General features: G+C 43.7%; 1 protein-coding gene across 1 annotated transcript in view; it reads right to left on the bottom strand.

The window, feature by feature from the left end:
• Positions 1-26,923, bottom strand: part of LOC124789699 (receptor-type guanylate cyclase gcy-19) — a 442,435-nt gene that overhangs the window by 170,401 nt on the left and 245,111 nt on the right. The window contains exon 5 of the mRNA XM_047257147.1: positions 11,605-11,844. Within this exon, the coding sequence (XP_047113103.1) occupies positions 11,605-11,844 (240 nt within the window). The remainder of the gene's footprint in view (positions 1-11,604; positions 11,845-26,923) is intronic.

The raw sequence follows: 26,923 nt of genomic DNA, 5'->3' as shown, positions 1-26,923 counted from the left end.
TTAAGGATTCTTAGCCATTCAAAGAGATGACCGTGTGAGAACAGGCAGATTATTGCAGCTTGATACGCTTCATGCGCCAAGCATCCGCCCTAATACCACCTGCTCTGACCAGGGGCTCTCCCCATGGGCGCCACCCAGCCACAGCAAGGGCCAACCGGCACAGTGGCGATTGACGGGAGGGAACAGCTAAGGTATCACTAGTGTGATCCCTTTGTTGTCAGGGGCTCATCCATTTGGGTACATAACAGCCCCACCACATGGACTGGCTACATGTGCTGGTGACCTAGCAGGGTGGAAGGGGGCTATAGCGAGGAAGGCAGAGGGGAAGGGAGGGGGGAGACGAATCTACACCGTAGATGCTAAGGAGGGTGTTCTTCCCCATATGGCTCACACTGAAAACAGGAAATTTTGAAGTGGAGGTCAAACCTCAAGTGGGGACCGAAACGCCAAAAGGGTGAAAAAACAGGCAAAGGGAACTAAACTGCAACCAATACAGGAAACCAGGAGAATAGCCAGGTCGACATAAATCAGAACACCGAGAGAGGTGGAGGAGGTGACAATGGGGGAGGAACAGGGATAGGGAGGGAGGCGGCAGGGAGAAGGAAATGCAGCTAGGGAATGAAGAAGAGCTGCAGTAGCTCGGGGCCCATGTGCGTCATGCACGAAATCATGAAAGAACTGTGAGCCCCCTCGGGGGGGGGGGGGGAGGGGGGGCGTGTGATGACCACATGCCCCTCTATATCCACATCCCGTGAAGTCTGTGGGCTGTGGATGACAAGGCATCCAGTCGGTACCGTTGGGCCTTCCAAAGCCTGTTCGGATGGAGTATTTTTTAGTAGTATGTAGTAACAAGTGGCTCGGCTCCCAATACTTTGACTCCAATAAAGAATTCAAAGACGTTGTTTCGAACTAACTGCAGTCTGGAAGAATTTTATGCAGAAGTAATTTGTAAAATCGTTAAGAGAAATGGCAAGTGTTTAAATTATTAAATTCACCTTAGTTACCCCAGTATCATGTGTACAACCTAGTGAAGACGAACTTCTTGGTAGCCTTCTTATTGCTAAAGAGATATTTAGCAGGAAAGAAATAATATTTATTCCTCATTAGCATAATATGCGCACAACTGTACCCATCCATACTAGTGAAAACCGCCTTCCTGCTGAGTCATGCTTTCTCGATTTCCATTACAGTTCCACATTGTGTATCAGATGTCAGGTCTCGAGCAGTCCCAAGATTTCATATCAGCGAACACTCCACTGCAGGAAAATCTCATTCTGGAAATATCCCCCAGGCTGTGGCTAAGCCACGTCTCCGCAATATCCTTTCTTCCAGGAGTGCTAGTTCTGCGAAGTTCGCAGAAGAGCTTCTGTGAACTTTGGAAGGTAGGAGACGAGGTACTGGCAGAATTGAAGCTGTGAGGACGGGTCGTGAGTCGTGCTTGGGTAACTCAGCTGGTAGAGCACTTCCCAACAAAAGGCAAAGGTCCCGAGTTCGAGTCTCGGTCCGGCACACAGTTTTAATCTGTCAGGAAGTTTCATATCAGCGCACACTCCGGTGCAGAGTGAAAATCTCATTCTGGAAACATCCCCCAGGTTGTGGCTAAGCCATGTCTCCGCAATATCCTTTCTTCCAGGAGTGCTATATCTGCAAGGTTCGCAGAAGAGCTTCTGTGAAGTTTGGAAGGTAGGAGATAAGATACTGGCAGAACTGAAGGTGTGAGAACACGTCGTGTGTCGTGCTTGCGTAGCTCAGTTGGTAGAGCACTTGACAGCTAAAGGCAAAGGTCTTGAGTTCGAGTCTCAGTCCGGCACACAGTTTTAATCTGTCAGGAAGTTTCATATCTGTGCACACTCCGCGGCAGAGTGAAAATCTCGTTCTGGAATAAATGTCCATGTATGGCGAAGCCACGAACACCAGTGCTGTCAAAGCCGGCAGATAGTGTTATTAAGGGCGTACCAGCAGCTCACTGGCAGTCATAGTTCTTGACAATGCCCTCTACGATTTTTACCCTCCACGCTGCCCTCCAATACTAAGTTGGTGATCCCTGGATGCCTCAGAATATGTCCTACCAACCGCTCCCTTCTTCTAGTCAAGCTGTGCCACAAATTTCTCTTCTCCCCAATTCTATTCAATACCTCCTCATTAGTTATATGATCTACCCATCTAATCTTCAGCATTCTTCTGTAGCACCACATTTCGAAAGATTCTATTCTCTTCTTGTCTAAACTGTTTATTGTCCACATTTCACTTCCATCCATGGCAACACTCCATACAAATACTTTCAGAAACGACTTCCTGACACTTAAATCTATACTCGATGTTAACAAATTTCCCTTCTTCAGAATCGCTTTCCTTGCCAATGCCAGTCTACATTTTATATCCTCTCTATTTCGACCATCATCAGTTATTTTTCTCCCCAAAAAGCAATACTCATTTACTACTTTAAGCGTCTCATTTGCTAATCTAGGTCCCTCAGCATCACCCGATTTAATTCCACTACATTCCATTATCCTCGTTTTGCTTTTGTTGATGTTCATCTTATATCCCCCCCCAAGACCCATGGACCTTGGCGTTGGTGGGAGGTTTGCGTGCCTCAGCGATACAGATAGCCATACTGTAGGTGCAACCACAATGGAGGTGTATCTGTTGAGAGGCCAGACAAACGTGTGGTTCCTGAAGAGGGGCAGCAGCCTTTTCAGTAGTTGCAGGGGCAACAGTCTGGATGATTGACTGATCTGGCCTTGTAACACTAACCAAAACGGCCTTGCTGTGCTGGTACTGCGAACGGCTGAAAGCAAGGGGAAACTAAAGCCATAATTTTTCCCGAGGGCATGCAGCTTTACTGTATGGTTAAATGATGATGGCGTCCTCTTGGGTAAAATATTCCAGAGGTAAAATAGTCCCCCATTCGGATCTCCGGGCAGGGACTACTCAGGAGCGCGTCGTTATCAGGAGAAAGAAAACTGGCGTTCTACGGATCGGAGCGTGGAATGTCAGATCTCTTAATCGAGCAGGTAGGTTAGAAAATTTCAAAAGGGAAATGGATAGGTTAGATATAGTAGGAATTAGTGAAGTTCGCTGGCAGGAGGAACAAGACTTTTGGTCAGGCGAATACAGGGTCAAAAATACAAAATCAAATAGGGGTAATGCAGGAGTCGGTTTAATAATGAATAAAAAAATAGGAGTGCGGGTAAGCTACTACAAACAGCATAGCGAACGCATTATTGTGGCCAAGATACACACGAAGCCTACGCCTACTACAGTAGTACAAGTTTATATGCCAACTAGCTCTGCAGATGACGAAGAATTTGAAGAAATTTATGATGAAATAAAAGAAGTTATTCAGATAGTGAAGGGAGACGAATAATTAATAGTCATGGGTGACTGGAATTTGCTAGTAGGAAAAGGGAGAGAATGAAACGTAGTAGGTGAATATGGATTGGGGCTAAGAAATGAAAGAGGAAGCCGCCTGGTATAATTTTGCACAGAGCATAACTTAATCATAGGTAACACTTGCTTCAACAATCATGAAAGAAGGTTGTATACATGGAAGAAACCTGGAGATACTGGAAGGTTTCAGATAGATTATGTAATGGTAAGACAAAGATTTAGAAACCAGAATTTAAAGTGTAAGATATTTCCAGGGCCAGATGTGGACTCTGACCACAATCTATTGGTTACGAACTGCAGATTAAAACTGAAGAAACTGCAAAAAGGTGGGAATTTAAGGAGATGAGACCTGGATAAACTGACAGAGCCAGAGGTTTTAGAGAGTTTCAGGGAGAGCATAAGGGAACAATTGACAGGAAAGGGGGAAAGAAATACAGTAGAAGAAGAATGGGTAGCTTTGAGGGATGAAGTAGTGAAGGTAGCAGAGGATCAAGTAGGTAAAAAGACGAGGGCTAGTAGAACTCCTTGGGTAACAGAAGAAATATTGAATGTAATTGATGAAAGGAGAAAATATAAAAATGCAGTAAATGAAGCAGGCAAAAAGGAATACAAACGTCTCAAAAATGAGATCGACAGGAAGTGCGAAATGGCTAAGCAGGGATGGCTAGAGGACAAATGTAAGGATGTAGTGGTTTATCTCACCAGGGGCGGGATGGATACTGCCTACAGGAAAATTAAAGAGACCTTTGGAAAAAAGAGTACCAATTGTATGAATATCAAGAGCTCAGATGGAAACCCAGTTCTAAGCAAAGAAGGGAAAGTAGAAAGATGGAAGGAGTATATAAAGGGTCTATACAAGGGCAATGTACTTGAGGACAATATTATGGAAATGGAAGAGGATGTAGATGAAGTTGAAATGGGAAATATGATACTGCGTGAAGAGTTATACAGAGCACTGAAAGACCTGAATCGAAACAATGCCCCGGGAGTAGACAACATTCCATTAGAAATACTGATAGCCTTGGGAGAGCCAGCCCTGACAAAACTTTACCTTCTGGTAAGCAAGATGTATGAGACAAGCTAAATACCCTCAGACTTCAAAAATAATATAATAATTCCAATCCCAAAGAAAGCAGGTGTTGACAGAAGTGAAAATTACCGAACTATCAGTTTCATAAATCACGGATGCAAAATACTAACGTGAATTCTTTACAGACGAATGGAAAAACTGGTAGAAGCCGACTTCGGGGACGATCAGTTTGGATTCCGTAGAAATATTGGAACACCTGAGGCTATACTGACCCTACGACTTATCTTAGAAAATAGATTAAGGAAAGGCAAACGTAAGTTTCTAGCATTTGTAGACTTAGAGAAAGCTTTTGACAATGTTGATTGAAATACTCTCTTTCAAATTCTGAAGGTGGGAGAGGTAGAATACAGGGAGCGAAAGGCTATTTACAATTTGTACAGAAAACAGATAGCAAGTTATAAGAGTCGAGAGGCATGAAAGGGAAGTAGTGTTTGCGAAGGGAGTGAGACAGGGTTGTAGCCTCTCCCCGATGTTATTCAATCTGTATATTGAGCAAGCAGTGAACAAAACAAAAGAAAAATTCGGAGTAGGTATTAAAATCCATGGAGAAGAAATAAAAACTTTGAGGTTCGCCGATGACATCGTAATTCAGCCAGAGACAGCAAAGGACTTGGAAGAGCAGTTGAACCGAATGGACAGTGTCTTGAAAGGAGGATATATGATGAACATCAACAAAAGCAAACGAGGATAACGGAATGTAGTCGAATTAAACTGGGTGATGCTGAGGGAATTATATTAGGAAATGAGACAGTTAAAGTAGTAAAGGAGTTTTGCTATTTGGGGAGCAAAATAACTGATGATGGTCGAAGTAGAGAGGATATAAAATGTAGACCGGCAATGGCAAGGAAAGCGTAGCCATGTATGGAAGTGGAGCATGGACAATAACTAGTTTGGACATGAAGAGAATACAAGCTTTCGAAATGTGGTGCTACAGAAGAATGCTGAAGATTAGATGGGTAGATCATATAACTAATGAGGAGGTATTGAATAGGATTGGGGAGAAGAGAAATTTGTGGCACAATTTGACTAGAAGAAGGGATCGGTTGGTAGGACATGTTCTGAGGCATCAAGGGATCACCAATTCGGTATTGGAGGGCAGCGTGGAGGGTGAAAATGGCAGAGGGAGACCAAGAGATGAATACACTAAACAGATTCAGAAGGACGTAGGTTGCTGTAGGTACTGGGAGATGAAGAAGCTTGCACAGGATAGAGTGGCATGGAGAGCTGCATCAAACCAACCTCAGGACTGAAGACCACAACAACAACATCTTGTATCCTCCTTTCAAGACACTGTCCATTCCGTTCAGCTGCTCTTCCAGGTCCTTTCCTTTCTCTGACAGATATACTAATATACAATGTTATCCGCGAACCTCAAAGTTTTTATTTCTTCTACATGGATTATAATTCCTACTCCGAATTTTTCTTTTGTCTCCTTTACTGCTTGCTCATTATACAGATTGAATAACATTGGGGATAGGCTACAACCCTGTCTCACTCCCTTCGCAAACACTACGTCCCTTTCATGCCTCTCGACTCTTATAACTTGCTATCTGGTTTCTGTACAAATTGTAAATAGCCTTTCGCTCCCTGTATTCTACCTCTGCCACCTTCAGAATTTGAAAGAGAGTATTTCAATCAACATTGTCAAAAGCTTTCTCTAAGTCTACAAATGCTAGAAACTTACGTTTGCCTTTCCTTAATCTATTTTCTAAGATAAGTCGTAGGGTCAGTATTGCCTCAGGTGTTCCAATATTTCTACGGAATCCAAACTGATCGTCCCCGAAGTCGGCTTCTACCAGTTTTTCCATTCGTCTGTAAAGAATTCATGTTAGTATTTTGCAGCCGTGGCTTATTAAACTGATAGATTGATAATTTTCACATCTGACAACACCTGCTTTTTTTGGGATTGGAATTATTATATTATTTTTGAAGTCAGAGGGTATTTCGGCCGTCTCATACATCTTGCTCACCAGATGGTAGAGGCTACCAGTATTTCTAATGGAATGTTGTCTACTCCCAGGGCCTTGTTTCGACTTAGGTCTTTCAGTGTTCTGTCAAATTCTTCACGCAGTATCATATCTCCCATTTCATCTTTATCTACATCCTCCTTCATTTGCATAATATTGTCCTCCAGAACATCGCCCTTGTATATACCCTCTATATACTCCTTCCACCTTTCTGCTTTCACTTCTTTGCTTGGAACTGGGTTTCCATCTGAGCTCTTGAAATTCATGCAAGTGGTTCTCTCATCTCCAAAGGTCTCTTTAATTTCCCTGTAGGCAGTATCTGTCTTACCCCTAATGATATACGTCTCTACATCCTTACATTTGTCCTCAAGCCATTCCTGCTTAGCCATTTTGCACTTCCTGTCGATCTCATTTTTGAGGCTTTTGTATATCTTTTTGCCCACTTCATTTACTTCATTTTTATATTTTCTCCTTTCATCAATTTAATTCAATATCTCTTCTGTTACCCAAGGATTTCTATTAACCCTCGTCTTTTTACCTACTTGATCTTCTGCTACCTTCACTATTTCGTCTCTCAAAGCTACCCATTCTTCTTCTACTGTGTTTCTTTCCCCATTCTTGTCAAACGTTCCCTAATGCTCTTGCTGAAACTCTCTAAAACCTCTGTTTCTGTCAGTTTATCCAGGTCCCATCTCCTTAAATTCCCACCTTTTTGCAGTTTCTTCAGTTTTAATCTGCAGTTCGTAACCAATAGATTGTGGTCAGAGTCCACATCTGGCCCTGGAAATATCTTACACTTTAAAACCTGGCTTCTAAATCTCTTTCTTACCATTACATAATCTATCTGAAACCTTCCAGTATCTCCAGGTTTCTTCCATGTATACAAGCTTCTTTCATGGCTGTTGAACGAAGTGTTAGCTATGATTAAGTTATGCTCTGTGCAAAATTCTACCAGGCGGTTTCCTCTTTCATTCCCCCGTTCCAGATTCACCTACTACCTTTCCTTCTCTTACTTTTCCTACTATCGAATTCCAGTCACCCATGACTATTAAATTTTCGTTTCCCTACACTATCTGAATAATATCTTTTACCTCATCATACATTTTATCAATCTCATCGTCATCTGCGGAGTTAGTTGGTATATAAACTTGTATTACTGTGGTAGGCGTGGGCTTCGTGTCTATCTTTGCCATAAAATGTGTTCATGATGCTGTTTGTAGTAGCTTATCCTCACTCCTATTGTTTTATTCATTATTAAACCTATTCCTGCATTACTCCTATTTGATTTTGTATTTATAACCCTATATTCACCTGACCAGAAGTCTTGTTCCTCCAACCACCTAACTTCACTAGTTCCCACTACATCTAACTTTAACATATCCATTTCCCTTTTGAAAACTTTTAACCTACCTGCCCCATTAAGGGATCTGACACTACACGCTCCGACCCTTAGAACGTTTTCTTTCTCCTGATAACAATGTCCTCCTGAGTGGTCCCCGCCCGGAGAACCGAATGAGGGATTTTTACCTTCGGAATATTTTACCCAAGAGGACGCCATCATCATTTAATCATACAGTAAAGCTGCATGCCCTCGGGAAAAATTACGACTGTAGTTTCCCCTTGCTTTCAGCCGTTCGTAGTTCCAGCACAGCAAGGCCGTTTTGGATGGTGTTACAAGGCCAGATAAGTCATTCATCCAGACTGTTGCCCATGAAACTTCTGAAAAGGCTGCTGCCCCTCTTCAGGAACCACACGTTTGTCTGGCTTCTCAACAGATACCCCCCGTTGTGGTTGCACCTATGGTACGGCTATCTGTATCGCTGAGGCACGCAAGCCTCCCCACCAACGGGAAGGTCCATGGTTCATAGGGGTGGTATGTGAAGTAAATGTTCTCTACGCTCTAGTTTATGTGAGTGTCGCTCATTTCAGATATTTGCATGATGTGTTGCATTCTCCGAACCTTTCTTAATTTCTTCACGCCAAACTATTCTCATATATAGATATATGGCCACAAAAGTTTTCCAGTTACATATTACTTCCATAGAGCACTTGGAATGTTTTCCATAAGTGTGAACCATACTGACACAGGTCTGGTATAGTGCTTCATTTTTCACTTTTTCAAAAAGTGCCATATATACTGTCAAGTGACATTAATGTGACCGTCGTCTTTGTTTGACGTCAACGTGGAATAATCACTCACAGATGGCAGGTGGCGGCACTAGCAAAGGGAAGTATATAAAGCGTGTCGAGCGGACGCGGACAACAGTGCAGAGCTGTTAACCTAATGTGGAAACAGAGTGATTTATTTGACATCCAAGAGGTCATTAGGTCTGACTTTTGGGCCGAGGGTGGAAGCATTTCTGAAACGGCTAAGTTTGTAAACTGTTCACATGCTGCCGCGCGTAAAGTATACCATGCATGACAAAATGGCGCTACCAAACCAGGTGCCGATGCAATTGTTGGGCACCACGGTCCATAGATGACAGGGGTGAACGATGGCTGCGAAGATGTGTATGGGCGAAAGGATGTGCAACTTTTGAGAAACTGACGGCCCAGATTAACCTAGGGGCTACCAATAGTGTATCCTCACCAACCGTTCAGCGAACAATGCTGCATGTGGGTCTCTGTAGTAAGCGCCTGGTTCATGCACCCATGCAGGCTGGAATTTTCACGCCAGTACCGCGGCCGGATGTCCACTGGGTGTTGACAAGCGGCCTTGTAGGGTGAATCACTTTTTATGCTCCACTGAACAGATGGGCGTTGGCAAGAACGAGGTGAACGGTCTGAAAGTAAAAGCAGGCCAGAGGAGGGAGGGTTATGGTCTGGCATAACGCAACGTGTAACACAGCTCACAGTGTACGTGCGAGGTTCGAAGAGCACCAGGATGGGTTTACCGTGCTCCCATAATCACCAAACTCCCCGAATTTAAAACCAATCGAGAATCTATGGTATCATCTCGATCAGGTGGTTTGCGCCATGGATCCTCAACCGAGGAACCTAGCGCAGCTGGCCACAGAACAGGAGTCGGCATGGATCAAAATACCTGACAATATCTTCCCGAATCTCATTGACTCTTTTCCTGCACATCTCGCAGCAATCCACGCTGCGAAAGGTGGTTATTCAGACTTTTGACAGGTGGCCACAATAATGAGACTGGACACTGTAGCTACACTGTCAGAAAGCGGCGCTCGGTTTTGTAGTAAATATAAAAATGTATGTATGTTCCACATCTCCTCCTAAATCTCTAGACCAATTTCAACCAAACTTCTTGGTACACATGTCACTTATTGTCTGGAAAATTTCGTTGTGGGAATAGAACAAACCTACCTATCAAAAGGGGATTGGGGGGGGGGGGGGGGGTTATACAGCAGTGTAGCCCACGACGCGTGCAAATTCATACTTTTTATTCGTCTAACATTAGGGAATGAAAGCACATAGTGACTTGCAAAAAACTTAATGTTAAACCTTTACGAAAGTTTTTCTCGCTGAGAACCGCCACAAAATGGTGAAAGGAAAAATGTTTATCGCTTACTACATCTTCGTTGTTCATGTTGTAAAACCGCCACATGAAGCATGACTTTTAATTTATCACTTCCTTAATACTGACTGTATGCGCAGCAAATTTTGAAAACAATATTCACATATACCACAGAATCCACCAGCAAAATTATATCGTTGTATGACTCATACTTCAGGACCTATGACGTCATAAATACTGAGATGCATGAAAAACTGCCACATCATGCGCGACGTTTTAATTTATTACGACTGTACTACTTACTCTATTTGCAACGCATTTCGTTAATGGTATTCACGTATGACGCCAAATGTATCTACAAAAGTATACCATTGTATGACACATAATTCAGGAGATACGACGTCAACTACTGAGATGCGTGAAAACGGCCATATCATGCATCACGTATAATTTATTACTTCTTTACTATTCACTCTTCTCACAACATATTTCGGCGATAGTAGCCACATGACCCACTGGATGTACTTCAAAATTATATTACTGTATGACAATTATTTCAGGAGATACAAACGAAATTCGCTAGAGATACGGTTGAAATACATATACAAATATGTGTGAAATACGTTAAATAAATGTAAAATATATTTGACATGTGAAGTATGCAGACAAAATTATATTATTGTATGACACATACATCAGAAGATACGACCGAAATTCGCTAGAAATGCGGTTGAAATATGTGTACAAATACGTGCGAAATGTTAAATATATTTAAATATTTTGAAATGTCCGTATGCGGACAAAGCCACGGGAAAAACTTATTTTACGGCCCTGGAAAGATTTCAACTAAATTTGGTACATATATTAGTCACCATCTGGAAAGAAATACTGTGGCAGGAAGAACCACTAACCTCCTACTGTGTCAGGGATGATAATGTGGAGAGAGAAGTCGGGTAGAAGGAGATAGACATACAGAGAGGGGGAAGGAGAATATGGACGCAGGTAGGTGGGAGGACGATGGACCGAGAGAGGGAAGGGGTGAAATGTACAGAGAGAGTGAAAAGGAGAAGGAGATGGACAGAGTATAAGGAAAGAGTAGGTGATGAATCAAGAAAAGGAAGTGGAAGATATGGGGAGAACGAAGGGGGGAAGGAAATTGAGAGAGAGGGGTTGAGACAGGTATAGACAGTGAAAGGGAAGAGAAGGCAGTGGACAGAGAAGAAGATGGACAAGGAGAGAGGATGAGGAGATGTACAGAGAGAGGGGGAAGAAGGAGTTGGACAAAGGGGGGAGTGAAAATGTGATTAGAGGGGCAGAGGAGGAGATGGGCAGAGGGAGAAGGAGCAGATGGACAGAGAGGGAGAAGCGAATGGACAGAGAGAGGGCAGAGGTGATGTGATTACAGGCGGAGTGAAGGAGATGGACAGAGGTAATGGGAACAGATGGACATAGGAGGAGATGGTTGGAGAGGGGTCGGGGTAGATGGGCAGAGCTAAGGGTAGGAGGATATGGACATGGACAGAAAGAGGGAGTGGAGGAGGTGGACCGAGAAGAGGTGAAGGAGGAGATGGACAAGAAGAGGAGAAGGAGGAGATGGAATGATAGAAGATTTGAGTAAATACATACTGGACAATGCCAGATACTCAGCTAGTGCTGCTATAAAAGGCAGTTGTACTGACCTCTTTTGAATACCGCTGTAGTCCTCCATTTGGGCGGTGAGCTGGTCGTACTTTTTGCCTATGGAAGGCACGTAGTTAAAGGAAGAGTGCAGCAGGTCGTTGCCGATCGCCTCGTGCCGCACGTACTCGATGTAGTTGTTGCCGACCAGCGGCCCACGGCCGTAGTAGTTAATACCGTACACCATGGCGATGCCCATGTTCTCTATGCTGCGCAGCAGGTTCTTGAATGCTATCAGATACCTACAAGAACAATCAAGCACCAAAATATGTCACTCGGTACAAGTGAAGGGTCAATAATGAAATATTGGAGCGCAATGCACTTCGTCTCACTTTCCGCATCCGCCTACCCTCCCACATTTAAATATTGGTACTGTATCAAACTATAAATTTCTTCCTTCTATTCACATATGTCCAATAGTTACTGACGTTCTGACACCCGCCACCCAGCGGTTTCACCCATGACTTCCAGTTTCAGTGCTCAACCACGTTTATATCAGCAGATTTCCTCAGCCTTACACATACACTCTCCATACCCTTTTCCAACAATACGTAAATCACCTGCACCAACGTGACCGTGAAAGTCGCCCACTAATGTAACAGAATCATCTTTTTCCCGCCCAGGGCTCCTCTTTTCCGACTCGTGACCTTTCGCTTCCAGGAGCTTAGGTCCGTGTCCTCTCATGATAATACCACCTGCTTCCTTTCCAAAAGACTCTCTCACATAATATTCGCAACACATGTCACGTCATATTCATCCAACACCTAGTGCACATTTCATACTCAAAATTAGCAGATTCCGTACCTCATCTAACCCTACTTCCTTATAGTGGTAGAACCACCATTACCACAAATAATGAGCGAATTAATTCAATAGATATGTACTTTACTTATTATTTATTTAACATCTAGTTGGTTTATATATTTAAAACTATTTGACCGAAAACCGGAAGCACATATCACTTCTGGCATTTCAGCCTCCACCAGTCTGGCGAAATAACAACGACAACAGTAACAACAAACATATGTTAAGTCCCATAGTGCTCAGAGCCATTTGAACCATTTGAACAACAAACATATTAGCTGTGACTATATGTATATTCGTGAACAAGGAACGAACATTATGAAATACAAGAGTACTGCTGCTGTCTTATTGTTTAGCATTCATATTACTTTATGAGGTCAAATATATTTGTTATATTTCAGTCTAAAAATAAGTCACACTTAGGTTAGTCGACTTGTTAGATGTTACAGTAATTTGAGGCAACAAATATTTTTAAAGGAGTCATTGTGTCTCCTTTTCTGGCGACGACTGGAAATCCAATTGATCTACATCAGCGCGAGGTTCCGTCTTTGAACCATAACTATCCCAAACTTTGTCGTCATGAAATAATTTGCACTTCTCGAGGTGTGGAGAGAACTATTACGTTCTTATGAAACTAGCCGAAATTGAAATTCCAAAATGAACAACAACGTAACACCCTGATAGTGAGAGGTCACTAAGACGTCATAATTTAACGCTATTGAAACTGGTATTACATAATATTCGAACTTATTTGCTAATTTCTCAATTTTAACCATTGTTCTGTCCGTAAGTGTCGTTTGATTTAGTTTAAATTTTGTTGCTTAAGAATTATAAGTGTTCGCCATATCTCACTAGGTTTTACATCAGTATCTCTTTATGGTGTCTTATGCTCTACTATGGTGTCTTATGCTCTACGACTTTAAAGACAAACGATGGATGTATCTGCTTGATAGGCTTCTGTAATTGTGACGTGCTAATTCGGATTTAACGGAAATTTTGTAACGCTATAGACATGTAGTTAGCTCGTTTACTTATTTGCGGATTTAATTCTTTGATTTTTACAAAGGAATTCTCTGTGATGTTGTATATCTTAATTGTTTTGTAAAGACGGAACACTTGTGTACCGAAACGTTGCATATCATTATAAGAAAATCATATATTTTAGTCTCATGGAGTAAAAATGTCTATGGAGTGAGAACGGTGTCTGCACATGTTGTCAGTGTCAAACGGAAATAGTCACTTGACACTTGTATGAGAATGTTGCTTACATTTTGCACTAAGACGGAAACTTTGCTATTACACGTATCTCCACCGGTTTCACTTTACTTTTTTTGGTAACGAAATGTGATGAAACGATGTTGCTGCATATACAAATCGAAATTCATAAAACTAATTTTCTGCATGTTTCTTCTCTGGTGTACAAGGAAGCTATTTTGCAGTGCCACCACAGCAACCGTTATTAAATCAGAGATTCGGTGAATGCAGAACAAAACCCAGAAAAACCGCATTCGTAACTCCTCCTTTTCCGGTAACAGAGGAACAAAATAGTGGCATATGAGCTGCAACATTATCACAAAAAAGACTTATCTTTTCAGAACTTTAACCACAGTTCATTTCAGATATCGAATGCAAATTGTTAAGACGCCTATGAAACGTGCGTACAAAATCCGTAGTACTTTTGAAAGGGGTGTATTTGGGCTAGGAATGTAATGACATTCAAAATTTGCACGGCGTTTACAGACAAACCTTAAAGTGCACTACTAGTGTATCAAGCAGTGTTCAACCTCAGTGAGTCTATAGCTGTGTTTCTCTCAAGATAAGGTTAGCCCCCCTCCTCCTTTCTCCAACCGGGCAAGAGGCGAGGTAACCAAACTACGGGGCCAGTACAAAAAGATGGGTGTTTTCATCACATGCCAAGGTCATTGTCCCCCACAGCCTATAGGGATTGAGATTCCACTCAATTCTTTTTATTATTCCAGTTGTGTACGTTTTGTCATTCATTTGAGGTCTGTACTCTGTATTGAGTAGTATATAAGAAAATTTTGGGTTACTAAGAATAAATTTCCACAACACTTTTTTGCTAAAGTTACTTTGTAATATAATTATTTTTTACTTTAATAGAAAACTTAAATAAAATAAAGTTACATTAGAGAGATATTACTACATTTCCCATTGGTTATTTACATACTTCTATACAGTATATACACTGAATAGCCAAAGAAACTGGTATACCTGCATAATATAATGTAGGACCCCGGTGAACATGTAGAAGTGCCGCAGCACAACATGGCTTGGACTCGACTAATGTCTGCTGGAGGGAATTGACACCATAAATCCTGCAGGAGTATACATAAATTCGTAAGAGTATGAGGAGCTGCAGATCTTTTCTGAACAGCATGTCGCAAGACAATCCAGGTATGTTAGCAGCGTTCATTTCTGGGGAGTTTGGTGGCCAGCGGAAGTGTTTAAACTCAGAAGAGTGTCCCTGGAGCCACTCTGTAGCAATTCTGGACGTACGGGATGTCGCATTATCCTACTGGATTTGCCGAAGTGCGTCAGAATGCACAGTGGACATGAAAGGATGCAGGTGATCGGACAGGATGCTTAAGTACGTGTCACCTACCAGAGTCGTGTCTAGACGTCTCAGGGGTCCCACATCACTCCAACTGTACACGCCCCACACCATTACAGAGCCTCCACCAGCTTGAACAGTCCCCTGCTGACATGTAGGGTCCATGGATTCATGAGACTGTCTCCATAACCATACACTCGATTCAATTTGAAACGAGACTTGTCCGACCAGGCAACATGTTCCCAGTCATAACAGTCCATTGTCGCTGTTGGTGGGCCCAGGCGAGGCGTAAAGCCTTGTGTTGTGCAGCAATCAAAGGTACACGAATGGGCCTTCGGCTCCGAAAACCCATATCGATGATGTTGAATGGTACACACACTGACACTTCTTGATGGCCAGGCATTGAAATCTGCAGTAATTTACGGAAGAATGGCACTTCTGTCACGTTGAACGATGATTCTCTTCAGTCGTCGTTGGTCCTGTTCTTGCAGGATATTTTTCTGGCTGCAGAGATGCCGGAGATTTGATGTTTTACTGGATTCCTGATATCCACAGTGCACTCGTGAAGTAGTCGTACGGGAAAATCCCCACTTTAGCGTTATCTTGGAGATGCTGTGTCCCATCGCTCTTGCGACGACTATAATACCATGTTCAAACTCACTTAAAGCTTGATAACCTGCCGTTGTAGCCGCAGTAACCTATCTAACAACTGCGCCAGACACTTGTTGTCTTATACAGGCGTTGCCGACCGCAGCGCCCTATTCTGCCTGTTTCCATATACCAGCATTTGAATATGCATGCCTATACCAGTTTCTTTGGCGCTTCAGTGTATAATATATGGGAAATTGAGAGACGAAGTTGTATGACCAGCAGCAGGTGAAGAAAAAACCATAATCACACATACATGTACATAGTATGCAGTATACACACGTATAAGTACACGTATACACACCTATGACAAACAGTTCATGCTACTACGCTTTACAATATACATTATAAATACATCCATTCTCTCCATCTCTCAAACACAAGTGCATAGTCTGAATATGGATGGTACTGATCCTGCTTCTACACATGAACCGTTTGTCATCATGATGTGGTAGCCCACCTTTCAGCTACACTGCTGTATAGACGAAGTGTGGAGTGTCACTACCACCGCCAAGCAGGTACCTCTTGTAATCCTCGATTGTTAGAGCCTTTGAGGTCACATGATGGACACCATTAGCACATCTTTTGGTGGCGCCTGTGTCTGCATGGGATGTGTATATTTGCTATCAGATCCCCACAAACTCCACAATCTGTGTACGATTCACCTTGTCTTTCAGCAGGCCGATAGCTCTCTTGTTTTGGATGTAAAGCTCTAAGGATTATCAGCCTTTTATGTCGAGTACTTCAGGATGGTAACATTTTACTTTATGGATCGCTGCCTTTTGCTCTGTAGATGAAACTATCTATATCTATTTGAATCAGAGAAGTTTGTCTTCGCAAACTCTTAGTGGAAGTCGTAGATGTGGAGTCTGCAAAGAACCAGTACACACATACCGACATAGACTGGTTTTGTGAACTCCACTGAAAACTTATCCATCTCTAGAGCGACTAATTCTTCATGGATGATAATGGCCCACTTAAAATTTGGCCAGACGATGTAATCTCTAGCTCCATAATGGCCACCCCAACAGTAAATGAAATGAATTTCGCTACACTTTCTGAAATCTTCCACAGTTTTCCTAAAAAAACTAGCGCGACTGTTTGAAGGAGAGGGTGCAAGTGAATTGAATAGGTTCCATTCCCAAACAGAGACACTGCTGGAGGTTTCTGTAGCGTATGATGTATCTCTTTTCTCTGATTGATCCCCAGCCTCATAATCAGCTTGGGGACAGAACCACTGCGCAGGACTACATGTTCCACACACAGCAGCAAGTCTCTGTGAGCATCATTGTATCCACTTTTCTATCCAAGGGCAGACAACCATATGGCAGTCAACTGCCTGCTTAAATAAACATCATTATCCTGTGATTGGTCATGGGAACGTTGTTGTGGTAAATCTCATCCACACTCTTTGAAAGATTTATGAGCTCAGAGAGCAACCATCGTCGATGATTATCCCCAGTGTATGATTCTATCTGGTTAATCCTGGAATCATACTAGCATATAACTTGATATGCAGCTGCATATGGTATGTGACGTTCTATGAAGGTAGTGTGAGAGGTAGTGGGGTCGCCTTCACAATTTGACACAGGAACTAGTAGGCGTGAAATTTGCATAAATGTCAAAGGAGTAGTACTTCTGGTGGTGAGCATTCTCAAATTTCAAGAAGTTGTTTGCCTCAGTAGGCATGTTCACATGTACTGGTTTCTGGCTGCTGCAGTCAATTAGATGTCATTCCAAATACTCAGTTGTAGTAAACGAGTTTAGACGTCGAGGGCAGAAATGTCTAACTCCATTTTTTTACATACTTTTAATACAGGTGTAGGGTTGTATCTCACTATCAGAGAATAGCAACAAATCTACATATTTGGGGCAGTGACCAGCTGCTTTTGAAAAATAGATTATTGCTTTTTTTATCTATATCCGGGCCATAAACGTGAAATGAATAGTTCGGAGTCAGTGTTAGTAGGTACTGGAATTTAATGGGAATTGAGATTCCAGTGAAGTTATAATGTTTGTGGACATTTGATATTCAGTATGTAGTTGTATGCTCTGCATATTTCAGGTAATTTCTGTCGCAAGCCGGAAGTGACCGTATGATCAAAACTGATCGTCATGACATTCGACATTAATAACTGTGTCTTTAGCGGAAATATCTTTTGGAAAATTGATGAAACTGGAGCCCCCAATTACTGGATTGTATGCATGTGAGGGTGCATCGAGGTAGAATGCGTGACTGAGTGCCTTACCAGACCATCTTTCCTGCATGTCAGAAAAAGGGTCGGTACGACACTCCCGGTAAATGCTCTGAACCAGTCTGCAACTAACTTGCCCAAGGATGTCACATCGTTACCTACCCAAATGTAGACAACAGACCTTTCGTCAACATTGTCTCTACCTTCCTTTCGGGGTGCATGAATTCACAGCATAGAAATGTGCTGCACTTAATGGCAGGATACCATGGCTCACAGATGCTTCTGGAAAGCATACTGACCAATATAGGTAGGTATGTGTTAAGGAGAGTATTATGGTCTCATTAGCCTTCATTAGAATTGTCTGTGTGAGAACATGAGATCGGATCGCTAAAAGCACCAGCAACCACAGAACAGTCCAATAGCGACCATGAACAGGGCAGACTGGTGGGCTGCTGCTAGATCTAGGGCGATGACGTCAAGATGGCTCATGAGGTAGGAAGCATGGTACAGACTGCAGTCCATACCAGGATGACGGTGATAATATTGGTGGCATTTCGAATAACGGCTTCCAGTATTTGATCCAGCTTGGCATCTCAATGTGAGCACGTGTGACATCATTTCGATTAACGGATTCTAATATTTTATCCCATTTGGCATAAACATCAGACTCATTGTTAGTGGGCATGGCATGGACCAATTCTACTGGCAGAGTTCTGTGTATCTCTTTCAACCACATGGTGGCGATCTCATTGTAGAATTCTGCAATAAAGATAAGGGTTTCCTTAGATAACCATTGCATTATTATTCTTCAACTGCATACAGAGAGAGAGAGAGAGAGAGAGAGAGAGAGAGAGAGAGAGAGAGAGAGAGAGAGAGAAGTGAGAAGTGTATATCTGCATTCCCAAAACTCATTTCTTAATGGTTCTGGAGATGAACTGAGTAGCTTTATTAGCTCTTCGAATTCAGTATCGTTTCATGAGAATGAGAGTGAGGACATGCCAGCCTGACGCATCACACTCCGTTGCAGCAATAAATTTCATCTTTCAGATATTATATTGGTGCAAACTGTAAACCAAGTGATGTTTCCCAGCAAAACATCGCCTATACATGTACCACAAGGCCACAAGTTGGAACCTGAAGAGATATGAACCTGCAAGTGGCAACTACCATCTTATCTCCCCTCCCACAGTACTGTGTAGGAAGTGGCAGCAGTGACGAAATTAAACAATAAGAATGCGTGGCGTCTTTGCCAGTGTGTCATTATGTCATCTTATTCCTCCTGCGACCATCCAGTGACACAGCAAGACATATTGCCACCGTGCTCAGTGGATTGATACCACTACCTAATCGCTGTTGGCAGATTCAAAGAACCATTGTATGTTATACAACTGTCTGGTAAAAACAGCTGTCATCACATCATTATAATTGTTACTGCTTGTTACTACATCCAGGTGCCCATGGCCTGCAACGCTGTTGTAAGAGACAGAGCGACATGTGGGAGATGGCAGGCCAACCACACCTGCAGGGACACGTGCAGCGCACAGCAGTCGACCACAGCACATACTGCAGACGCCTGTTGGTGCACTCACTGCTCTGCAGTGAGCAGCAGCCAACATAGCCGAGCTTCTCCCTGGCGTGCTCCAGGGAGAGTGCACCTCCGTTAGTATACAAATAGGCAGTCATGAGGAAGATAGGCTTCCTGGCTGAGGTATGTGCCTTGGTTCACATATTAATTGACTGAGACTTTTCTACATACAAGACTAGTTGAATAGGTCCATGGGAACAGGGAACCTCTGCAATTATATATCCCATCCTTGACAAACGGCATAGGCTGTGTGTGATGAATACAGGGCTATTACAAATGATTGAAGCGATTTCATAAATTCACTGTAGCTCCATTCATTGACATATGGTCACGACACACTACAGATACGTAGAAAAACTCATAAAGTTTTTTTCGGCTGAAGCCGCACTTCAGGTTTCTGCAGCCAGAGCGCTCGAGAGCGCAGTGAGACAAAATGGCGACAGGAGCCGAGAAAGTGTATGTCGTGCTTGAAATGCACTCACATCAGTCAGTCATAACAGTGCAACGACACTTCAGGACGAAGTTCAACAAAGATCCACCAAGTGCTAACTCCATTCGGCAATGGTATGCGCAGTTTAAAGCTTCTGGATGCCTCTGTAAGGGGAAATCAACGGGTCGGCCTGCTGTGAGCGAAGAAACGGTTAAACGCGTGCGGGCAAGTTTCACGCGTATCCCGCGGAAGTCGACGAATAAAGCAAGCAGGGAGCTAAACGTACCACAGCCGTCGGTTTGGAAAATCTTACGGAAAGGGCTAAAGCAGAAGCCTTACCGTTTACAATTGCTACAAGCCCTGACACCCGTTGACAAAGTCAAACGCTTTGAATTTTCGGCGCGGTTGCAACAGCTCATGGAAGACGATGCGTTCATTGCGAATCTTGTTTTCAATGATGAAGCAACATTTTTTCTTAATGGTGAAGTGAACAGACACAATGTGCGAATCTGGGCGGTAGAGAATCCTCACGCATTCGTGCAGCAAATTCGCAATTCACCAAAAGTTAACGTGTTTTGTGCAATCTCACGGTTTAAAGTTTACGGCCCCTTTTTCTTCTGCGAAAAAAACGTTACAGGACACGTGTATCTGGACAAGCTGGAAAATTGGCTCATGCCACAACTGAAGACCGACAGCGCCGACTTCATCTTTCAACAGGATGGTGCTCCACCGCACTTCCATCATGATGTTCGGCATTTCTTAAACAGGAGATTGGAAACCCGATGGATCGGTCGTGGTGGAGATCATGATCAGCAATTCATGTCATGGCCTCCACGCTTTCCCGACTTAACCCCATGCGATTTCTTTCTGTGGGGTTATGTGAAAGATTCAGTGTTTAAACCTCCTCTACCAAGAAACGTACCAGAACTGCGAGCTCGCATCAACGATGCTTTCGAACTCATTGATGTGGACATGCTGCGCCGAGAGTGGGGTGAACTTGATTATCGGCTTGATGTCTCCCGAATCACTAAAGGGGCACATATCGAACATTTGTGAATGCCTAAAAAAACTTTTTGAGTTTTGTATGTGTGTGCAAAGGATTGTGAAAATATCTCAAATAATAAAGTTATTGTAGAGCTGTGAAATCGCTTCAATCATTTGTAATACCCCTGTACTTACCTAAAAACACCTGCACTTTATGGGGGAGCTGAATAAACACAGCATTTTTTTAAAAAAGAAAGATGATATCATTTTTTAGTAACCCAACTTAAAGGTATTTGTAGATTGTCTGAAGCACACATAAAACAACTTTTGTCATCTTCACCACACATTTACGTGACATCAAATTGATGGGCAGTTATACACCTTTAGATTTCTAATTTAAGTATTCTTGAAGACTTTATGCAACCACGGCACTTTTTCATGGCATTTAACGTAAACAGTGCTGTCTGTATGATCAAAGTTTCGAAGTAATGTCGCCATATTTTTGTATGCCATTCCAGCATCGTCTCATCACTTCTAGTGGTGCTAGTGAGTCAACGAGGCAGCTGTCCGTGGGGTCTTGGTGCTACTGTACTAAACGGCCTGGGTGACGCGACACTAGTGGAGAACATCGTCAGCACTTGTCCAGTGTTGGTGAACGCAACAATTGCAACATCTTTAGACACAAACTATCCACACGTACTGTAGAGGCCCCGCACATCTGCTGCAATGTACCATCGAAGAATGCCTCTAGTGTGAAGGAGCACCGCCACATTCATACCAATCGTTGCATAATTCCTATGAGAGGCGAGCAATTAATAACACAATCGAGCTACAATGACACATACGCTGAAGCGTGTGACTGGAAATTTCTCATGATTCAAATTCAATACATATGTCTACTGGGCCTCTCTTATACTCTCATGTTGCTATGGGGACTTGATCACAGCAGCTGGAGTTAATTTCTTAAACTGCTTTTGGCTGAGCATGCCTCCAAATTCATCACCTTTATAATACAAAGAGCGAACGTTAGCGAACATATTGTACAGTAGAAATATGTTGCTATTGTCTTAGTCAAACTGCAGAGTATAGTATGGATAGTATACAGAATTCAGGAACGCTCTTGCATTGGTTAGTTTACAGTTATCGAATATGCTGGAATTCTTCTTCACATTCCCTCTCCTCTCTGTTTACAGCTCCAGGATAATGAACTGAGGCGTTTCTAGTTGAACTGAAGTCCTAATAGCTCAACTACGTTTTGATGTTGTAGGTTGAACTGCTTACTCATAAAGTTCCCATGAATGAAAATCTAATGGCAGGTGAACACTTGCATTCATTCCACGCGAAAGTTTCAAATTTTCCTCGACTGATACAGGTAAGTGGAACACTTTTCACACAATTACATGAAACACAGCTTTATTCTCTTGTTTCTCCTATTAAATGTACGCATTATTATCCATATCACTTAGAACGAGAATCAGTTCTGGTTTAGTGTTCATAATGATAAGTTTACTATCGTCAAAGTACTCCTTAAACATTTTGAGGGGGATACGCACACAAAGTGACCACTTATCGATTTGTCTACAAATCATCCTGCATTTTGTAAAGCTTTCAGGTCCGAATTTGATGTGGAAATGTATGTTTTGAGGGACAATGTGATTGCAACGTTTCTTGTGCGGTCGATCTCGATGTTACTAAGTTCTTATATTACATCTTGAAACGGACCAACGTATTATGTAAAAGTGGCGATGTTATGACTGACAGGTTTTCGTCCTTCTTCATAAATATATCTTCCAGGTAGAGAAAACTGCTGCTTGAATGTGTTAATTCATCTTGGTGTTGATTAAGAATCCATATCTCATTGATATTATTAAACGTTGTTGAACCAAAAGGTTTGCGGGAGAAATGGTCCTTGTGAGCGATCTGCTTGTCGCTTTGAACTGAGGATGTTATATTCAATGACATCATTGCGCAATTTCAATCCTGCTGATTCAAGAAACTCATAGTTCTCACATGTCATCACAATGTCCTCCTGCTGTGAAGTGATATACTGATGGCCATGTGCACTGATTTTATACTTTACATCGATTCTACTTCGAATGAAGATGTATTACGATCTGTTCTCCTCGAAAATGAACTAAATTCCCTTCCTTCTCCACAATGTTCAACTAGAGATGGTCTAATGTCTGAACTGTCACTAAGAGGTATATAGGCCTGCTAGGCACCTCAGCAAGTTTGTATCTTGGTCCCACTGTAGGGAAGACTCCGTAGATTGCGTGAATTAATTGGTCATTCAGATGTGAATTCATTGCGCTATTACACTCAACGTGAATTGTTCGAATTGGGAGCATATCCACAGCTTGATCCAACATGTAAATTTTCTTGGCATCGCTTTCTCGGCGAATCTCGATGATAAAATCTTCTCGGGTTGACAGCCGAGTCAATGCTTTGTTCTCCAGCAACGTTTCAGCAAGTCTCTTACATGCCATTACAGGTGAAGTGTCAGGTTCACGATGTCACTCGCACCTTTGTACCCTGTCCTTTAGTGGGACTTAGTGGTGAAGTGTTTGTCCTCGGACATTTACTTCAATGGGTATTGAGTGACTGTTTGTTGTGGCTTTGCTGTTTGGTTGATCTTGTACGACTGTGTGCGTATTTGCTGTGTTTGCTTGTTTTGCATGAGTTATGGCGATGTGAGGATGATGGTATTGGTGATTTGATGGGAGTGAGAGAGGGTGATATGATGGTGGGCGATAAGTTATATGTCTTTAATCAAAGAATATTGACATTGGTCGTTTGTGGCGCTTGTGGGTAGGGTCTTATTGACCCGGTGAGTTGATGAGAGGGTTTGTTGACCTGCTGGTTGTTTCGTAGAACGCTGTAGCTAGGTCAGCGGAACGCTCTTGTGGGGGAATTACGTCCGCAGCTGCGTGCAGGTCGTCGGTGGGGAATCGGAAGGACAGGTGTAAGACGCGTTTGAGGGTCCTATTTTGTAACCTTTGTAGTTTCAGAATGTGATTCTTGGCTGCATAGCCCCATACTGGGGATGCATATTCCATTATGGGGCGTATGAGAGAGCAGTAGACTTGTATTCCTATGTCTGCTGTTACGGCGTTTCCTGTGTTTAAGACTGGATATAGAGCGCTCATACGATCTATATGTGCCCGCCATGTCAGCCTCTTGTCTAGGGTCACCCCTAGATATTTGGCTGTATTGCGCCAGGGGAGTTCTTGGCCGTTTAGTCTTAGGTGTAAGGGTGGCTGCCTCCGTGGCCCACGCGGTCCTAGTCGGCGTGTGATCAACATTGCCTTCGTTTTGTCGCTGTTAATAGTGATGCGCCACTTTTTTTACCAGTCCTCGGTAGCGTTGAGGACTCTTTTAAGTCGTATGGTGACCAGATCCCTATTTGGGTTGCGGGTAAAGATCGCAGTGTCATCTGCATATTGTGCAGTGTGCACCAGGGGCGCGGTGGGAGTGTCTGCCGTGTACAGGTTGTACAGGACAGGCCCCCGCACCGACCCCTGGAGCACTTCTGCACGTAGGCGTGTTTTTGTCAACACGAAATTATCGACCATGACGGAGAATGTTCTGTTCAAGAGATAGCTTTTGAGTAACTTGACTGTCGTCCCGGGGAAGCCTTGTGTGTATAGTTTGTAGAGTAGCCCATTGTGCCATACGGAATCGAAGGCTTTGGCTACGTCAGGTAGCACTATCTCACAGTAGCTTCTGCGGCTGAAGGCCTCGGTAGCTGCTTCAACGACTCTCACGATCTGTTGAGGGGGGGAGTGTTTCTGCCTGAATCCAAACTGGAGGTCAGGCAGAATTTGCTCTCTGGAGATGTGTTGCTCAATAGATGTGACCAGGAGCCGCTCGTAAATTTTACTGAGAGTGGGCAGAAGACTAATCGGTCTGTAGTGCTGTGGGAATAATGGGTCCTTACCGGATTTAGCTATCGCGACCACCTCATCGCGTTGAAGACGTTCGCGATTTGTGTGATTGCCATTGGCGGGAGGTGCTTAACTAACTGGTTTGTGAGCCGGTCATGGCCTGGGGCCTTTTTGTTGGGCAGGGGCCTAATGACTTTTGCCACGTCTGCTGGGGCGAAAAGTGGGGTGTTTTCGTTCTCGTCGTCGTCAGCTGCAAGGAATACTGCGAGATGTTGATGGACTGTGTTTTCGTGGTCCCCGTCCTGCACCTCTGCTGGTAGGAATTGCTGTTCGAACGTATCGGCGAGCGCATTGGCCTTGTCGACAGCGCTGAAGACAAGGCTTCCTCGCTCGCCTTGCAGAGGCGACATACTGGTACGTGTCTTCTAGCCTGCCATAGACTGTTGTCGTCTACTTTGAGGGCTGATAGACGGGCAGACCATTGCTGGTTGCGGTGCTCATTGAGTGCTACTTTCAGCTCTCTCTGTAGACGGTTTAGCAGCATCCTAGATGCCGTGTTTCTTGTTATTTACGATTCTTTTGCGACCCTATTTTTGTGCCTAATTTTCGCAAGCAGGTACTCCGGGAGTTGTATCTGAGGAGGCGGGCCACCCTGCTGTCGGGGTGTGGCCACCTCAACAGCCTGCAGGATCGTGTTTGTGAGGTCTTTGAGCGCCTGCTCTGCTGTATCTGCAGTTGGAGGTGGGGCGCGAGCAATTTCAGAAGCGATGTTTTACTGAAAATGCTTCTTCAGTTCGTGTGCTTGTACGACACTTCGTGTTGTGGAAGAGCTACCCTTTCTGCCACGTCGACCTCGAATATAACTGGATTGTGATCGGAGGACATTCTATTTATTGTCCTCGCAGTAACAAAGCCTGTTATTCTCCTTGTGAGAGCTATTTCAAGGACGTCTGGTCGGCCTCCGTATTTAGGGAAGTGGGTCGGCTATTCTGGGCCCCAGACGTCGAACTGGTGGCCTCGCGCGAGTCGTTGCAGTTGACGACCGGCACTGGTCGTGATTCTAGAATGCCAGTCTGCGTGTTTGGCATTGAGGTCTCCTCCTATTAGGAGCTAGCCTCTGATTTGTGCCAAAGCGGGAATGTCGTCCCCATCTAAAGCTGGGATCGGTTGGCGGTAAGCTGCAACGACTGTGAGGGGGCCTTTCGCTGTGGCTATTTCCACAGCCGCAGTTTCTAACGAACGGGTAACTGGGGGCTATATCTGGTGGTGGGGAATCCCTCTATTTACGCATATGTCCACCCCACCTCCTGCGGCTGGCCTGTCACTTCTGTAGCTGTGTTAGTTGGGGACTGCCGCTTTTACTCCCTGTATTACGTGTGTTTCGGACACCATGCAAAAGTCGATATTAAGCTGCTTTATGAGCTCTCGGAACTTCATAACTTGGTTGAAGATGCTGTCTGCGTTAAAGACGCACATTTTCAGACCTTGAATGTGGGGGCGTCTATCCATGTTTGGCTGTAGTTGTTGCTTGGGAAGTCGCTGAGGGTTTCGACTGCTTGACTGCTGCTTGTAGGGCGGCGAGGAACTGTGCATTTTGCTGCTGAATTTCCCGCATCATCTGCGCGAGAAGGTTCAGAGTTTGGGACATGACTCCCAGCACAGGATCGTTTGTGGAAGGTGAAAGGGCAGTCTCAATCAGATTTTGAGTGACAGGGTGACTGTCATTGGTCTGACAGTCCGCGCCCTCCGCCTTCCGCAGACTGATCTTTGGAACGGGGGTTAAGAGCGTTGTCCGTTGTTAGGGATCTGGTCAGGGGGAGGAGTGTCCTGGAATGTTTCTGGGTGGGGGGGCGGGGGGATGGGTGCTGGCTGCTCGATTCCGTAGTTCTTATGGACTTTACAGCCAAGGTAACTAGCGGTGTGCCCTTCGCCACATAGCGCGCATTTTATTCTGGGGTCGTCTATTTTTATTGGACAGGTCCTGGAGTCATGTCCCTCCGCACACTTCCTGCATCGTACAGGAATGTCGCAGTGGGAGGATACATGTTCCCGTCCCTGACACCTAAAACATCGTACACGCAAGAGTTTCCCGGGAGCATAGTTAAGCAGATTAAAAGCCATCTCACGAATAGAACTTTTTCTGTCAAGGTAGAAAAAGCCACCTCCATCAAAAGGCGTATTCGTGCTGTGGTGCCACAGGGATCGGTCCTGGGGCCCGT

This window comes from Schistocerca piceifrons, chromosome 3, assembly GCF_021461385.2.
Source record: "Schistocerca piceifrons isolate TAMUIC-IGC-003096 chromosome 3, iqSchPice1.1, whole genome shotgun sequence".
NCBI classification, from domain to species: Eukaryota; Metazoa; Arthropoda; class Insecta; order Orthoptera; family Acrididae; genus Schistocerca; species Schistocerca piceifrons.
The sequence above is the reverse complement of the archived record's forward strand: the minus strand, read 5'-3'. Positions and strand labels throughout refer to the sequence as shown.